General features: G+C 39.3%; 1 protein-coding gene across 23 annotated transcripts in view; it reads left to right on the top strand.

The window, feature by feature from the left end:
• LOC121322385 (nebulin-like) overlaps positions 1-17,640 on the top strand; it is an 87,184-nt gene that overhangs the window by 28,314 nt on the left and 41,230 nt on the right. For 14 of the 23 annotated variants that reach the window (XM_041262254.1, XM_041262275.1, XM_041262269.1 and 11 more), the window contains 32 exons: positions 449-553; positions 975-1,082; positions 1,621-1,932; positions 2,364-2,567; positions 2,729-2,833; positions 2,937-3,044; positions 3,846-4,157; positions 4,589-4,792; positions 4,957-5,061; positions 5,165-5,272; positions 5,715-6,026; positions 6,178-6,381; positions 6,479-6,583; positions 6,687-6,794; positions 7,606-7,917; positions 8,369-8,572; positions 9,403-9,507; positions 10,357-10,464; positions 10,766-11,077; positions 11,229-11,432; positions 12,303-12,407; positions 12,511-12,618; positions 13,083-13,394; positions 13,486-13,689; positions 14,389-14,493; positions 14,662-14,769; positions 14,857-15,168; positions 15,609-15,713; positions 16,285-16,383; positions 16,483-16,584; positions 16,955-17,062; positions 17,243-17,554. In XM_041262254.1, the coding sequence (XP_041118188.1) occupies positions 449-553; positions 975-1,082; positions 1,621-1,932; positions 2,364-2,567; positions 2,729-2,833; positions 2,937-3,044; positions 3,846-4,157; positions 4,589-4,792; positions 4,957-5,061; positions 5,165-5,272; positions 5,715-6,026; positions 6,178-6,381; positions 6,479-6,583; positions 6,687-6,794; positions 7,606-7,917; positions 8,369-8,572; positions 9,403-9,507; positions 10,357-10,464; positions 10,766-11,077; positions 11,229-11,432; positions 12,303-12,407; positions 12,511-12,618; positions 13,083-13,394; positions 13,486-13,689; positions 14,389-14,493; positions 14,662-14,769; positions 14,857-15,168; positions 15,609-15,713; positions 16,285-16,383; positions 16,483-16,584; positions 16,955-17,062; positions 17,243-17,554 (5,625 nt within the window). The remainder of the gene's footprint in view (positions 1-448; positions 554-974; positions 1,083-1,620; positions 1,933-2,363; positions 2,568-2,728; positions 2,834-2,936; positions 3,045-3,845; positions 4,158-4,588; positions 4,793-4,956; positions 5,062-5,164; positions 5,273-5,714; positions 6,027-6,177; positions 6,382-6,478; positions 6,584-6,686; positions 6,795-7,605; positions 7,918-8,368; positions 8,573-9,402; positions 9,508-10,356; positions 10,465-10,765; positions 11,078-11,228; positions 11,433-12,302; positions 12,408-12,510; positions 12,619-13,082; positions 13,395-13,485; positions 13,690-14,388; positions 14,494-14,661; positions 14,770-14,856; positions 15,169-15,608; positions 15,714-16,284; positions 16,384-16,482; positions 16,585-16,954; positions 17,063-17,242; positions 17,555-17,640) is intronic. The other 9 variants (XM_041262272.1, XM_041262268.1, XM_041262266.1 and 6 more) reach the window with 8 other exon arrangements.

Below are 17,640 nucleotides of genomic sequence, written 5' to 3'. Positions count from 1 at the left end.
GCTTAGGTCAGCAGGGCAATCCACGGTTCACCGTGCATCAGCGACCCCTGTGGCTGACAGGGCGCCTGTGGTTCTGCAGTGGAGCCTCCAGATCTGTGTTGTCCTCCAGCACTATAGGTCTGGCGGCATCGCTGTGGATCCGCAGTGCGAAAAGTGATGGATTGGCAGGAGCACGTTTTAGAGGACTCGTGGTCCAGCCGCCGTTTCCCCGAGTTGGTGGGGGGGTTGCGAGTAGTGAGCCGAGGATACACTGGGCATACTAAATTTCTGCACACCCCTGCTGTGGGCCATGTTGTCTTTCAGGTCATGGTGACCAGCCGTACTCTATTTGCTTACAAGCAAAAAAAAACCTAACATGGCAGTAGCAATTATTATTAGTAAACAGTAGTAGTAGTAGTGGTAATGAATATATTACTAATAATGTTTTGATTTTGCAATTTTTAAACAGAAACTGTACAGTGAAGCCTGGGAAAATGAGAAGAAGAAGATTCATATAATGCCTGACACACCTGAAATCGTCCTGGCCAAATGCAACGCTATCAACACCAGTGAGGTAATACACAGCAGCATGGTTTGGAATAAATAGAATGGACAGATAATTACTGCTGCTTCATGTGTGGACTGCATCTTCATCACCCATACATTCATAGAGTAGCAGTACCCCACCTTGAGAATACAACCTTAGGAGTTATGAAATAGTCAGCAGGTATCAGCTGTTGGAAACAGTGGTTAGTAGCCCTGGAGTTTAAAACTCAATTCAGCAATGGGCCAGTGCAGTACTGTAAAATAATACAGTGAATGGTTTTGTTTTTAAGCCTTTTGGCTGCTGACTTATAATTCCTTCCAAACATAAACTACACAAGATGGCAGATAGCGTTATTGATATAAAGCTGTATTAATGTGTTCTATATTTTTCGTTTCCTTTGTGTTTATATGGTTTCTGATTTATTTATTTTTTTATGACTACATTTCAGAAAATGTACAGACTGGCGCTGGAAGAGTCTAAGAAGAAGGGATATGATCTTAGAGCTGACGCTATTTCTATCAAGGCTGCTAAGGCATCATGTAACATTGCCAGTGATGTAAGAATGATTGTATTTTTATTTATTTTATAATGACAGTAATAAAGAGATCTTTAAGAAGTAATGAAATGCATTTGAACAAATACAATATTGCGCTCCTGGGTCTCATGCTTTTTACATTAAGACTTATGGATGAACTTAACACAAAGCGTATTGGAAACCAGTGCAGAACTCTGTGGTGGAATGACAGTCTTATTTAATACAGTTATGTGTATGTTAATGACAGTCTTATTTAATACAGTTGTGTGTATATTATTCCTCTCTCCTATTGTACTGGCTATATCGCTTGCATTGGTTTAGGATATGTTTTTTTGATAAGGTAGATGCACAGGTTTTGACATTCCTAGATACGCCTGCTGGAGTTTATATTTCCTATGCTCTTGTATGGGTAGGTTGTTTAGTGTACAGAGTTAAGGTCTCAAAGAGGAATTCTTGAGTGTTTAAAGCGGGTTGCTCTTTCCTGTTTCCAGGCTGTGTTAGGTAGATTTCTGAATACTGCACTTGTTAAAGTTTTTGGTAAATGTTTTTCTTTCCACAGTACAAGTACAAGGAAGGCTTCCGCAAGCAAACCGGACACCACATTGGAGCCCGCAGCATCCAAGACGACCCCCTACTTCTCCTTGCTTTACACTCAGCCAAGATCGCTAGTGACGCAGAGTACAAGAAGGAATTTGACAAGTCCAAAACTAAGTTCCACCTGCCGGTAGACATGCTGGCCTTTGAGTTGGCTAAGAAAAACCAGATCCAGGTCAGCGACATCGACTACAAACACCTCCTGCACAAGTGGACGTGTCTGCCAGACCAGACCGACGTTGTCCAAGCCAGAAAGGTCTATGACATCCAGAGTGATGTAAGTTCAACTTGTTTCACAGCTGAGTGAGGAATTAAGAAATTTGAGTAGTAACACTACAGTAGCTCAACAAATAAAAGGTCATTAGGAAAGATGAAAAAGGAAGCACTGAGATTATTAAGAAATTAAATACTCATTTTAAATTGCCATGCTAGTTTTTCTACACTTAAAAAATAAATAAATAAGCAAAACATATTTGGTGTCGGAGAGTTTGAAAATTAACAAAAAAAGCAGTTATATGATGATTCCCAGGCATATAAGATTGACAAGAATGAGTTTGAACTGTTCTGCAAGTTTTCTTGTTACAAATGAAAACGCTCAAAGTATTGTACAATGTATGTTTTTTATGCTATATTTGCCTTCTATTACAGAGATATCTTTCAGGAGCCTGAATTAATGTATGCATGTATTTTGTATCCGGCTGTACCCAGGCTGTATATAAGGCGGACCTGCAGTGGTTGAGGGGCATTGGCTGGACCCCCATCGGGTCTCTCGATGTTGAGAAAGCCAAGAAGGCTGGAGAGATCCTGAGTGAGAATAAGTACCGCCAACACCCAAGCATGTGGAAATTCACAAGCAAAACTGATGCAATGCCAATAGCCCTGGCCAAGGCCAATGCACAGACAATTAACAAGGTAAACACTTTCTTTTGTTGCAGATTTTGCAGTATAATAATAATAATAATAATAATAATAATAATAATAATAATAATAATAATAATAATTTGTCATTTTTAGCCTTGGTGGAGAATCTGGTGCATGTTAAGAAATAACTTCTTTTCACAATCTCACTGCAGAAATTGTACACTGAGGCCTGGGACAAGGATAAGACCACGATTCACGTCATGCCCGACACTCCAGAGATCATCCTCTCCAAACAGAACAAGATCAACACCAGTGAGGTGGGTGATATCAAATACCCGCAAAACAAAGGCAAGTTTCTTTGTATATAAAATCATTTAAACTAATTTTTTTATATAACATGCGTGATATCTCTTTTCTTAGAAACAATACAAACTTGCTAATGAAGAGTCCAAGAAGAAGGGTTATGACCTGCGTGCCGATGCCATCTCAATCAAGGCAGCCAGAGCCTCCAGGGATATCGCCAGTGACGTAAGGCTTTATTTGCAGTTAACTGTAGAATTAGATACAATACCATACAATTCAATACAATAAAATATAATAAAATTCCATACTGTTTAATACAATACTTCGTCTGGGTTGTCATGTCAAACAATGAAAAAGGTTAGAGGTTAGAGAAAGGGAATCGCATTGCATTCCCCCAACAGCCCGGATGTAACAGAGGCTTAACCTGTATGTACACATGTCACACTTTAGAGGTATGTATAAATCTAGATAACAAAAATTATAATCAGAGTTAGTACATTTAGCACAGCAAGATTGCTACTTGATTTATGAGACTCGTATACAACAGCAGCACAGAAAAAATGTACAAGAAACCAAAAAACTATTTGCAAGAGTTCCAGGTTACCCTGTGAGCACAGCCCAGGTTAGGTTAAGTTATTGAGAGTTTCATGATCTGGGAATGTAAAGAGGCTCCTGCCCATTTGTCTTAACTTCATACTGATGCCACACTTTTTAATTTTTTTGTTATATTTTCCATAAATCCAGAAAACATTTTATCCAGTTATGATCAAACTTTGTTACAACAGTCTTTACCGCTCTTTTATTGAGAGTATCACGATTTTGGCATATATAGATGAACCTGCATTTCACATGTACATTGTAAAACGTGATTCTGATAGCTCTGATTTTGTTTTTGGTGGATGTATGTTGCTGACATTGTGTGTGTATTTGGAATCTTTCTCAAACCAGAACTGTTATTTTGCTCTGCAGTAGATTGATGAGTGAATGACATTATTCCCTTACAGTATTCACACTTTCTATTCACAGTACAAATATAAGGAAGGTTTCCGCAAGCAAACCGGACACCACATTGGAGCCCGCAGCATCCAAGACGACCCCCTACTTCTCCTGGCTTTACACTCGGCCAAGATTGCTAGTGACGCAGAGTACAAGAAGGAATTTGACAAGTCCAAGACTAAGTTCCACCTGCCGGTAGACATGCTGTCCTTTGAGCTGGCTAAGAAAAACCAGATCCAGGTCAGCGACATCGACTACAAACACCTCCTGCACAAGTGGACGTGTCTGCCAGACCAGAACGACGTTGTCCAAGCCAGAAAGGTCTATGACATCCAGAGTGATGTAAGTTCAACTTGTTTCACAGCTGAGTGAGGAATTAAGAAATTTGAGTAGTAACACTACAGTAGCTCAACAAATAAAAGGTCATTAGGAAAGATGAAAAAGGAAGCACTGAGATTATTAAGAAATTAAATACTCATTTTAAATTGCCATGCTAGTTTTTCTACACTTAAAAAATAAATAAATAAGCAAAACATATTTGGTGTCGGAGAGTTTGAAAATTAACAAAAAAAGCAGTTATATGATGATTCCCAGGCATATATGATTGACAAGAATGAGTTTGAACTGTTCTGCAAGTTTTCTTGTTACAAATAAAAACGCTCAAAGTATTGTACAATGTATGTTTTTTATGCTATATTTGCCTTCTATTACAGAGATATCTTTCAGGAGCCTGAATTAATGTATGCATGTATTTTGTATCCGGCTGTACCCAGGCTGTATATAAGGCGGACCTGCAGTGGTTGAGGGGCATTGGCTGGACCCCCATCGGGTCTCTCGATGTTGAGAAAGCCAAGAAGGCTGGAGAGATCCTGAGTGAGAATAAGTACCGCCAACACCCAAGCATGTGGAAATTCACAAGCAAAACTGATGCAATGCCAGTAGCCCTGGCCAAGGCCAATGCACAGACAATTAACAAGGTAAACACTTTCTTTTGTTGCAGATTTTGCAGTATAATAATAATAATAATAATAATAATAATAATAATAATAATAATAATAATAATAATAATTTGTCATTTTTAGCCTTGGTGGAGAATCTGGTGCATGTTAAGAAATAACTTCTTTTCACAATCTCACTGCAGAAATTGTACACTGAGGCCTGGGACAAGGATAAGACCACGATTCACGTCATGCCCGACACTCCAGAGATCATCCTCTCCAAACAGAACAAGATCAACACCAGTGAGGTGGGTGATATCAAATACCCGCAAAACAAGGGCAAGTTTCTTTGTATATAAAATCATTTAAACTAATTTTTTTATATAACATGCGTGATATCTCTTTTCTTAGAAACAATACAAACTTGCTAATGAAGAGTCCAAGAAGAAGGGTTATGACCTGCGTGCCGATGCCATCTCAATCAAGGCAGCCAGAGCCTCCAGGGATATCGCCAGTGATGTAAGTTATTACTATTTTCATGTCTTTTTTCTGTAATTGAGAATGATATACAATGTAATCGTGCATTTTGTCTGCACTGAGAAATGTGTACAGATGTGTCACCAATGAGGCGGGTGTCCATATGTGTGTAGATTTGGAATCCTACTTAATTTTGCTTTAAGTAACTTTGCAAAAAGTCAATATAACTAATTAAATAGTTTCAGTGTCTTGTATGGCAATAGTTCATACAAAAATGATCTAGGGACATACTGGTATGCAAGGCTGAGACCAGTGAGCTCACCCCCTGTCTTGGGTGGAGGTATTTTCCTTAGACCTCTTTAGAGCTATGCATTGTTGAGAGAGTAAAAACAGAATTGTATTACAGTAGGGTTAAAAATATTTTAATTATCGGTTACAGTACGTGGTTGATCCAATTCAAAATACTTTGTTTTCTTTTCCACAGTACAAGTACAAGGCAGGCTTCCGCAAGCAAACCGGACACCACATTGGAGCCCGCAGCATCCAAGATGACCCCCTACTTCTCCTGGCTTTACACTCGGCCAAGATTGCTAGTGACGCAGAGTACAAGAAGGAATTTGACAAGTCCAAGACTAAGTTCCACCTGCCGGTAGACATGCTGTCCTTTGAGTTGGCTAAGAAAAACCAGATCCAGGTCAGCGACATCGACTACAAACACCTCCTGCACAAGTGGACGTGTCTGCCAGACCAGAACGACGTCATCCAGGCAAAGAAAGCCTATGAGCTCCAGAGCGACGTGAGTTCAATTCTTTCATAGCTGAATGACCAATTAAGAAATCTGATTAATAAAACTACAGTAGCTAAGAACGATAAGAAAAGGAAGCCCTGAAAGTGAAAGTTGACCCTTTTACACTTGCTGTTTTGAATGTCTATTCCTCTGCACCCAGGCTGTGTATAAGGCTGACCTGGAGTGGTTGAGGGGCGTTGGCTGGTCCACCATGGGTTCGGTCGATGTTGAGAAAGTTAAGAAGGCCGGAGAGATCCTGAGCGAGAGGAAGTACCGCCAACACCCGAGCACCGTCAAATTTACCAGCGTGACAGACTCCATGGAAATTGTCTTGGCAAAGAACAATGCACAAACTATGAACAAGGTCAGCTATCCTTACCCTCATCTTGCCTTACAGTTTATCTTATGCAGTTTATATAATATGTCTTCAACTAATGTGTTTGTTTAATATTGGTTTACAGCGCCAGTATACTGAGGCCTGGGACAAGGATAAGACCACGATTCACGTCATGCCCGACACTCCAGAGATCATCCTCTCCAAACAGAACAAGATCAACACTAGTGAGGTGGGTGATATAAAATACCCGCAAAACAAAGGCAAGTTTCTTTGTATATAAAATCATTTAAACTAATTTTTTTATGTAACATGCTTGATATCTCTTTTCTTAGAAACAATACAAACTTGCTAATGAAGAGTCCAAGAAGAAGGGTTATGACCTGCGTGCCGATGCCATCTCAATCAAGGCAGCCAGAGCCTCCAGGGATATCGCCAGTGACGTAAGGCTTTATTTGCCGTTAACTGTATAATTAGATACAATACCATACAATTCAATACAATAAAATACAATAAAATACAATAAAATTCTATACTGTTTAATACAATACTTCGTCTGGGTTGTCATGTCAAACAATGAAAAAGGTTAGAGGTTAGAGAAAGGGAATCGCATTGCATTCCCCCAACAGCCCGGATGTAACAGAGGCTTAACCTGTATGTACACATGTCACACTTTAGAGGTATGTATAAATCTAGATAACAAAAATTATAATCAGAGTTAGTACATTTAGCACAGCAAGATTGCTACTTGATTCATGAGACTCGTATACAACAGCAGCACAGAAAAAATATACAAGAAACCAAAAAACTATTTGCAAGAGTTCCAGGTTACCCTGTGAGCACAGCCCAGGTTAGGTTAAGTTATTGAGGGTTTCATGATCTGGGAATGTAAAGAGGCTCCTGCCCATTTGTCTTAACTTCATACTGATGCCACACTTTTTAATTTTTTTGTTATATTTTCCATAAATCCAGAAAACATTTTATCCAGTTGTGATCAAACTTTGTTACAACAGTCTTTACCGCTCTTTTATTGAGAGTATCACGATTTTGGCATATATAGATGAACCTGCATTTCACATGTACATTGTAAAACGTGATTCTGATAGCTCTGATTTTGTTTTTGGTGGATGTATGTTGCTGACATTGTGTGTGTATTTGGAATCTTTCTCAAACCAGAACTGTTATTTTGCTCTTCAGTAGATTGATGAGTGAATGACAGTATTCCCTTACAGTATTCACACTTTCTATTCACAGTACAAATATAAGGAAGGTTTCCGCAAGCAAACCGGACACCACATTGGAGCCCGCAGCATCCAAGACGACCCCCTACTTCTCCTGGCTTTACACTCGGCCAAGATTGCTAGTGACGCAGAGTACAAGAAGGAATTTGACAAGTCCAAGACTAAGTTCCACCTGCCGGTAGACATGCTGTCCTTTGAGCTGGCTAAGAAAAACCAGATCCAGGTCAGCGACATCGACTACAAACACCTCCTGCACAAGTGGACGTGTCTGCCAGACCAGAACGACGTCATCCAGGCAAAGAAAGCCTATGAGCTCCAGAGCGACGTGAGTGTCAAAGAGGAATATTTCTATTACTCGATTCACCTTTATCTATCAAGCACATTGTTTTAGTTAATCGTTTTGACTAAATGTTGTGCTCCACAATTAAGGAATAAAATAATTTAGGCTCAATTTCTCAACAAATGCAAAGGCATGTTTTTTAAGAGAAATACAACTATTTGAATGTCATAAAGCAAGCACAAATCTACAACAATCAGTAGTTTTAGAGGTCCTACCCACAACCATGTTGTTATTGCTGGGGTTATGCCATTTAAATGATTTGCATTAAAAGTTTTACATGCAATCAATAGCTTAAAACATACAGTAAAACATCTCTTTTGGGGCATTCATTTGTAAAACCCAATCTGAAAAAATGTGTTTTTACATATAACAAATACATTTAAAAAGACACTGTGGATTTTGTGTGCTAAACTGAAGTGAGCCTCTTCCCATCCAGATTGTCTACAAGGCGGATATGGATTGGATGAGAGGTGTTGGATGGGTTCCAATTGGTTCGCTGGATGTGGTGAAAGCAAAGAAAGCTGGAGAAATCCTCAGTGAACGCAACTACCGTCAGCACCCAGACAAATTCAGATTTACCAGCCTCACTGACTCTGTCCCAATGGTCCTGGCCAAGACCTGTGCACAGAATATCAACGATGTAAGAATACCTTCCATCATTTGCTGATATCATTGTTAATATTATTATAAGGTCAGAGCAAATTTAAAGTAGTTGGTTCTGGCTTTTAAACTATAAACATTACATATTAAAAACAAATACAGCTACAGGCAGGAATGCAGTATTCTATTTTTCAGAATTGATTGATCGGTGTTATTTTTGTATGGAGGGGTTTAGTTTATTGAGGTAATAGCTGATTGTGATTTAGTAATTGTTTTGTTTTTTTTGGCAGTGCTGTATGTTTCAAATTGTAGTGAAATTTCAAAGACCATGACGCCTGTTTTAAAAAACTTTTTTTTTTTTTGACGGGTTATAACATCACAACAAAGCATAGTCCCTACAGTCAGGACAGAGTAGATTTCAAAATTCGGTACACGCCATGAAGTCGTGAGGAACTGGCGATATTGTACCAGCCAAACCTCTACAGTTGGAGGGCTTGTGTAAGTGTAATGTCAACTGATGTCACCAGCTTCTGTCTGTAGTGCCTACTGGCGTATTTCAAGATTGCAGCTTAAATATTTGAAGAAAATACTTAACTACTGTCCTACATTTGAAAACTGGTCATCCAATTAAAATATCATGATGTAGTTGTCATGTTAACTCAACGCGAGTATAATTTAATTGTGCAGTTCAATAACAACTTTTCCTATGCCTGGTAATAGCTATGGTTATGTATAGTATTAAACTATGTCTGCATGCAGTGAGATTCGTTTATTTATTTAATATTGTTAATGATTATAATTGAAAGTAATAATACTAAGTGCAGCAGTTGAACTGTAGGCTAATGTATTGTTTTATGCTTCATGTTACAGCATTTGTACCGAGATGCTTGGGAGAAAGATAAAAGGCATATTCATGTGATGCCAGATACACCAGAAATTGTGCTGGCGAAGAGTAACTCTGTCAACATAAGCGAGGTACCTAGCAAAAAAAAAAGAAAAAGAGTTTCTGTGTCACATGCTTTCCTTTCTTTTGTCGATTACTAAAATAATGATCTGTTTTGCAGTTTTCACAAGTGCTTGATTATTTCAATAAACACTGAATTGTCAGTTTCTTCTGCTTGTCAATAATGAGTAGAGTTTATTAAAAAAAGTACATTTTTCCCACCAGATTAAATGGTGCATTAAAGAACATACCCTCCCCTTACCTGCTTATAGGGTGAAACTGCTAAAATGCTACTTTTGCTAAAACTGATTTTTAAATTTTTTTTTTTTTTTTTTAATGTGCATAAAAAATCGCTGGCAGTTTCATCCTGGTCTGAAAAGGATTGTTTCTATACAACTGAAAACAACCTTGCTGCAGTATTCCTCAGCTTTTGGTAGCTTTGTAATGTTAATATTTAAAGTAGAAAAAATTGTGGTAGGACAATATTTTTTTGGAAAACTATACAACTAAACAATCCTTTGTTGCAAAGTGTGTATAACAAGTGTCAGAATGCATCTGAGAGAGGCTGCCGTGAATTTTGTAAACAGGAAGTACCACTTTCGCCTTTGCTTTACTAGTGTTACTGTTTCAGTCACGTCAGTGCAAGAAATGCAAATGTGTTTCTTAGCCTCTTCATATCTCCCTGGTTCTCAGAGATTCAGGTTTGCCCCTTTAGCATGGTATGTATTTCTCCTTGGGCATTTGTTTTTTTTTTACTTAATCTGAAAATGCCCTGTTTGCAGGTAGGGGTCAAGGGTCAAGGTACTTGTGATTTGAATTTTCATTAGTGAAATTAGAGTGCCATTCTTTTTTTTTAATATTCCTTTTTTCTATTATTTCAGAAACTTTACAAAAAAGGCTGGAATGACTCTCTGAAAAAGGGTTACGATCTGCGAGCTGACGCAATTTCAATTAAGGCTGCCAGGGCATCTCGAGATATTGCCAGTGATGTGAGTATACACTGGGATTCCTCTCAAATATAGTACAATATAGTATCCTTCTTTTTGACCTAATACGACTGCCATAGTGTGGTCATGTGACTTTTTGCTTTCCGGATAATGACCCCTCAGTGCCATTCCCTCTGCATTTTGCCCCTGGGAATGCATTGTTTTTGTTCATAGAAACCCATATTTCTAGTTTGTATTTGGTTGTTTATCAGTAAGATCTGGAGGAACTGGAGATGGCTGTCTGGGATACTAAAGTAATATATTACATGAACTGTTCAGTTAAATTGAAACTTTCTATTCACAGTACAAATACAAGGCAGGCTTCCGCAAGCAAACCGGACACCACATTGGAGCCCGCAGCATCCAAGACGACCCCCTACTTCTCCTGGCTTTACACTCAGCCAAGATCGCTAGTGACGCAGAGTACAAGAAGGAATTTGACAAGTCCAAGACTAAGTTCCACCTGCCGGTAGACATGCTGTCCTTTGAGTTGGCTAAGAAAAACCAGATCCAGGTCAGCGACATCGACTACAAACACCTCCTGCACAAGTGGACTTGTCTGCCAGACCAGAACGACGTCATCCAGGCAAAGAAAGCCTATGAGCTCCAGAGCGACGTGAGTTCAATTCTTTCATAGCTGAATGACCAATTAAGAAATCTGATTAATAAAACTACAGTAGCTAAGAACGATAAGAAAAGGAAGCCCTGAAAGTGAAAGTTGACCCTTTTACACTTGCTGTTTTGAATGTCTATTCCTCTGCACCCAGGCTGTGTATAAGGCTGACCTGGAGTGGTTGAGGGGCGTTGGCTGGTCCACCGTGGGTTCGGTCGATGTTGAGAAAGTTAAGAAGGCCGGAGAGATCCTGAGCGAGAGGAAGTACCGCCAACACCCGAGCACCGTCAAATTTACCAGCGTGACAGACTCCATGGAAATTGTCTTGGCAAAGAACAATGCACAAACTATGAACAAGGTCAGCTATTCTTAGCCATTTCCACTCCAGAAGTTGCTGTAACTAAGTCGATATTTATGTAGAACTGCCCTTAATTGACATCAGAGTGGAACTGTTAGATTGTTTGCTAGTGATTGTTTATTTATTTATTTATTTATTTATTTTCGGACAGCGCTAATTTCACATCATTAAAAACAACATCACTCTAAAAGACAACATCTTACATTCAATCAAATCCATGTAATATTAGTCATCATTTTACACTTAACTGACATATTTGGGCTTTTTATCTGATGCAGTATCGTATCCCAGATACTCTAGCCCCGACTATTCTAGTTTAAAGAAGCCAATAACTGGCAGTGATGGGTTTCAGGGTGGCATTCTAATACAAATCTGCCTGCTGTGTTCACTCGGCGATCCAGTTTTTTTAATTGCTCAGCAGAGGCATGTAAAAATGAAATATCACCATAATCAAACAAAGGAAAAATATAGCTCTTAACATGAGTTCTACTTTGGAGTGTGAGGTTTACCATTAAATGCATTACTAGCTTGTATAAAATGCTGGTTAAAAGCATTAATAACACTTCCCAGACCCTGAACTTGTTCAGTTCCAGTGTTGAGTTCTGTTGGTGAACCATTTGCAGAGCGGACACCACCAATATCCCGAACCACAGACCAGAATTGTTTTGGGGGTTTTATCCAGGTGTTTATTAATTGCAGCCATTGAATAGAAACACTAGTCAAAACAAGGGAAATCTTAATATGATACGCACTGCAGTAAACTTGTAGATGTCTGTCGGTGCAGAACCAAGACTGCTGTTTCTCTACAGACATTGGAGGCTCTTCACAATGCACAAAGGAGTTACACTTTTTTTTAATGTTTTTTTTCAGCGCCAGTACACTGAGGCCTGGGACAAGGATAAGACCACGATTCACGTCATGCCTGACACTCCAGAGATCATCCTGTCCAAACAGAACAAGATCAACACCAGTGAGGTGGGTGATATCAAATACCAGCAAAACAAAGGCAAGTTTCTTTTGTATATGAAATCATGTAAAGTCATTTTTTAAATAACATGCATCATATCTCTTTTCTTAGAAACAATACAAACTTGCTAATGAAGAGTCCAAGAAGAAGGGTTATGACCTGCGTGCCGATGCCATCTCAATCAAGGCAGCCAGAGCCTCCAGGGATATCGCCAGTGATGTAAGTTATTAATATTCGATTTTATGAAAGTGATAAACAAAAAAGCTTGTCTGTTCTGTAAAAAATCTTACAGAAATACAACACCAGTGGGGTAAGTTAAAGTACATTTTTTAGTTCTGATATGTATATTAGGAATGAGTCACTGAAAGACTTCACATTATTCTCTTACAGTACAAGCACAAGCAAACCAGAGACCACACTGGAGCTCGCTGCATCCAAGACTAGTGTAGCCTGCCATATTGTGGTCATGTGACTTTTTGCTTTCTGGATAATGACCCCTCAGTGCCATTCCCTCTGCATTTTGCCCCTGGGAATGCATTGGTTTTGTTCATAGAAACCCATATTTATAGTTTATATTTGGCTGTTTATCAGTAAGATCTGGAGGGACTGGAGATGGCTGTCTGGGATACTAAAGTAATATATTACATGAACTGTTCAGTTAAATTGAAACTTTCTATTCACAGTACAAATACAAGGCAGGCTTCCGCAAGCAAACCGGACACCACATTGGAGCCCGCAGCATCCAAGACGACCCCCTACTTCTCCTGGCTTTACACTCAGCCAAGATCGCTAGTGACGCAGAGTACAAGAAGGAATTTGATAAGTCCAAGACTAAGTTCCACCTGCCGGTAGACATGCTGTCCTTTGAGTTGGCTAAGAAAAACCAGATCCAGGTCAGCGACATCGACTACAAACACCTCCTGCACAAGTGGACGTGTCTGCCAGACCAGAACGACGTCATCCAGGCAAAGAAAGCCTATGAGCTCCAGAGCGACGTGAGTTTATCTCTGCCGTTACGTTTTCTGTAATATTAGGATGTATGTATTTTGGTTGGCAATCTCAATTAGATGTTTTCCTGCCTTTCAGGTTATTTACAAGGCTGATCTCGAATGGATCCGAGGCTGTGGCTGGTTGCCCAGTGGCTCTCTGGATGTATTGAAAGTAAAGAAGGCTCAAGATAACCTGAGTGAAAGACTGTACCGTCAGCCTCCTAGTACTGTAAAATTTACCAGTGCGGTCGACCTGCCTGCCATTGTGCTGGCCAAAACCAATGCTGAACAGCTCAGTCAAGTAAGAATTTAAAAACAGGTTTTTTTGGTTTAGTATCAGTATCATAAGCACAATTAGTTTTATACACAAGCCAGTGTTGTTTACCATACTGTACACTCTTAGGAGTGACCTAAAACAGCATCAATAATAACATTTGGCTGATTCATTTTACCAAAAATGTAGACTGGATTGGTCCATAAAATGTAGCAATGGACTGGTCCATTTTAAGTCAAGATTGAAAACTTATTTTTATGATCTATCGTTTCCATTTTAGTCTGACTTTTTTGTTTTTTTACTGTTTTGCTGTTTTTATTGTTCTTGTTTTTTATGTTCTGGACTTTCATTGCTGTTTTTTATGGTTTTTGCAGTTTTATTGATGTTTTGAACTGTTGTTTTCTCTTAAGCTCCTTGAGATGGCGCTGCTGTGAAAAGCGCTACGTAAATAAAGTTTGATTTGATACCTGCTAGAGGTTAATGTTCACTGATGCTTCAATAATATAACATTGTATCTAGTAGTCTATGATGCGTTAATGTACAGTATTATTTTTTTATTTTTTTATCCAATTAAACCGTCTTTGGCCATATAATAACTTGTTGATTTTGTGAATATAATCACAGGCAATAAATGTGTATATAATTGGCTACAAAACATACTGTGGAAATCATTTACAGAATCCTCAGGAGAATGTGCAAATGAATTGTTTCCTCTTCTCTCAACAGCGGAAGTACAAAGAAGCTTGGGACAAGGATAAGACCACCATTCATGTCATGCCCGACACACCTGCTATTGTGCTGTCCAAAGCTAATGCCATTAATATCAGTGAAGTAAGTGTGTCTAAAGATACACTATGCTGTGCATTAAGATAATTATCTCTCCCTTGTTCCTCCTGTAAATGGAGCAGATTTGTCTTAATTTCACATTTTAGAATGTGTTATATACTTTAGCTACTAGTTACTGTAGTAAAAGCTGTTTTCCTTTTTCTTTTTCTCTAGTCATGTTACAAAAAGGCCTGGGACGACCAGAAGGCAAAGGGCTATAGCATCAAGGCAGATGCGATTGCGATAACCAAGGCCAAGGCTTCCAGAGACATTGCTAGTGACGTAAGTTGGCCTCCTTGTTTGTGTGTATATTAATATGAACCACAGTATATTAAGACTGAAACGCTAATTGACATAATTTCCTAACAGTACAAATACAAGGCAGGCTTCCGCAAGCAAACCGGACACCACATTGGAGCCCGCAGCATCCAAGACGACCCCCTACTTCTCCTGGCTGTACACTCGGCCAAGATCGCTAGTGACGCAGAGTACAAGAAGGAATTTGACAAGTCCAAGACTAAGTTCCACCTGCCGGTAGACATGCTGTCCTTTGAGCTGGCTAAGAAAAACCAGATCCAGGTCAGCGACATCGACTACAAACACCTCCTGCACAAGTGGACGTGTCTGCCAGACCAGAATGACGTCATCCAGGCAAAGAAAGCCTATGAGCTCCAGAGCGACGTGAGTGCGATCGGACCAATTAAACAATTAGTTATTGCATCTGTAATAAGCGCTGTGGATACAGTTATCATTGGTGTGATATGGATGCTGTGCCAATATATTGTTTTATTTAGAAAAGCACCTTGAGCATTAAGATTTGTAGGCCCATAATATTACATTTTGCCATTTTTCCTTATATTTATTAGTGATTTATCTATTATTTTTATTTAAACAAACTAGCAAAAAAAAAAAAAAAAAAAAAAGCCACACTACCTGTAGTTAAACAATCCTCAAAAGCAGAAGACTTTTAATTGAGGTTTCTGGGTGTAGTACACTGTATTTTCTAAAAGCTGCTCTGACAGCTTGCTATGTGAAATATAAATAAATCGTTGTCTAGGCTACTGTAGAAACACAAGAAAAACGTGCGAGAGTGTAAATGCCGGTTCCTGTGCTGTCGCTAGGTGGTGTACAAGGCTGACCTGGAATGGCTGCGTGGGATTGGCTGGATGCCAGATGGCTCTCTGGAGGTCAAGAAAGTTAAGAATGCCCAAGACATCATCAGTGATGTAAGTACAGTCCTATACATCTTGTTATGATGCATTTATTTGAGCGTACAGTGTAAAGGCAGGTTCCAGTTAGAATACTATGTTATATTATATCAGCACTTAATTCCTTCACACATCAGAAAAGGTTTCCACTTCCAGAGCTCATCTCTTCCATTACACCCGTAAGGGTTGAAGCGCTCTCTCTGTCTGCACATGCTCACTGCCAGACTGCATACAGTCATGTAGAAGGGCAGAGCGGAAATACGTGACCACTCCTAAAGGGGCCGCATCGTGCTACCGCAGAATCATCACAACCTACAAAGCCCTTGCGCTTTACCATGCTATGTTTTCATCATGTTGTCATTTCCCAGGCGTTTCCTATCATTATACTGTACGTTGCATATACTGTAGTGTGTCATGGTTTTTACAATGCTGGAATTATACTTTGCATTTTTTGCACCTGTCCTGAATATCCTTTTGTGATTCAGTCCAGGGGTCTCTCTCAAGCAGAAACAGCCGGTTCTTCCAAATTGTGTTGTGGTTTTGTGATACGGGTTAACATTTTCTTCTTTTTTTTTCATGTTATTTTCAGATAAACTATCGCACCAAAGCAGACAGTACTAAGTTCACTGCAGTGACTGACAGAGTTGATTATGTCACTGCTAAGCAGGCAGCTGAGATTCTCAATGACGTGAGTAATAACAGAGGCTTGGTAACAAACTTTTAGTTAAAAATCTGCTACAATTTGTTTGAGGTGATCATATTACAATCTTTTTCAAAAATTTTTCAGGCTAAATACCGTGAGGCTTGGAATAACGTAAAGACAAAATATACTCTGGTTGACACGCCACAGCTGGCTTCGGCACGAGAAATAGCTAATAATTTTAACCAGGTAGGTGAAGTAATAATAATATTAACTTCTTTGTTGTTGTTGTTGTTGTGTTTTTCCTTGTTTGTTTTTTGTTTTTTTTAATTAATTAAAGCAAACTGATTTATTCCCTAATTTCAGAGGTCCTTTATAACACTAGTAAGGAGCCATAGTTAAGCGTCTATGTGACACTTAATCAAATCCAGAACTAGTTAACATTACTTGTTTTGAACAGAATTATTGCAGCTAATGCAATAGTGACACAGATCACTGTTAAATTTGCTAGACAGTGCAGGATGCCAAATGGCTGCATATTTATGAGTTCATTTTCTCTTTTGTGAAATTCTTAATCATGAAGGTATTTCTGAATGCTATTAACTGTGTTTCTCGACAGAAATTGTACACAGAAAAATGGGACAAGATTAAAGCCACAAGCTACTTTATTCCAGCAGATGCTATCTCTGTCACGCAAGCCAGAAAAACACAAAACATTCAGAGCGAGGTGTGTCTTTTTATTTTCACATTTAACTGTACCAAATTACTGTGGGACACGCGGGCTGGGCATTGTTTTAATGTCTTTCATGTGTTATTACTAGCCCCGGCAGACCGCCTGGAGATTAAGGCTAACCTGTACTGTTCACTGACTGCCGCTCACCGAACTTTTACATTTGCCTTTTCTCAGTGTAAGTACAAAGCTGACTACCTGAAACAGAGAGGACACCATGTGGGCTGCCGCAGCATCCAGGATGATCCCAAGCTGGTGTGGTCCATGCACGTTGCCAAAATCGCTAGTGACGCAGAGTACAAAAAGGAATTTGACAAGTCCAAGACTAAGTTCCACCTGCCGGTAGACATGCTGTCCTTTGAGTTGGCTAAGAAAAACCAGATCCAGGTCAGCGACATCGACTACAAACACCTCCTGCACAAGTGGACGTGTCTGCCAGACCAGAACGACGTCATCCAGGCAAAGAAAGCCTATGAGCTCCAGAGCGACGTGAGTGCGATCAGATTTCTGTCAGTGATTAGGCTTCATGCACTGTACGTTTAGTAGAAGTTTTGAATTGGCTTGAATTTCATTGT

This window comes from Polyodon spathula, chromosome 10 (genome assembly GCF_017654505.1).
Source record: "Polyodon spathula isolate WHYD16114869_AA chromosome 10, ASM1765450v1, whole genome shotgun sequence".
In the NCBI taxonomy this organism is placed as follows: domain Eukaryota; kingdom Metazoa; phylum Chordata; class Actinopteri; order Acipenseriformes; family Polyodontidae; genus Polyodon; species Polyodon spathula.
Note: the sequence above shows the minus strand (reverse complement) of the source record. Positions and strands in the feature narration are given on the sequence as shown.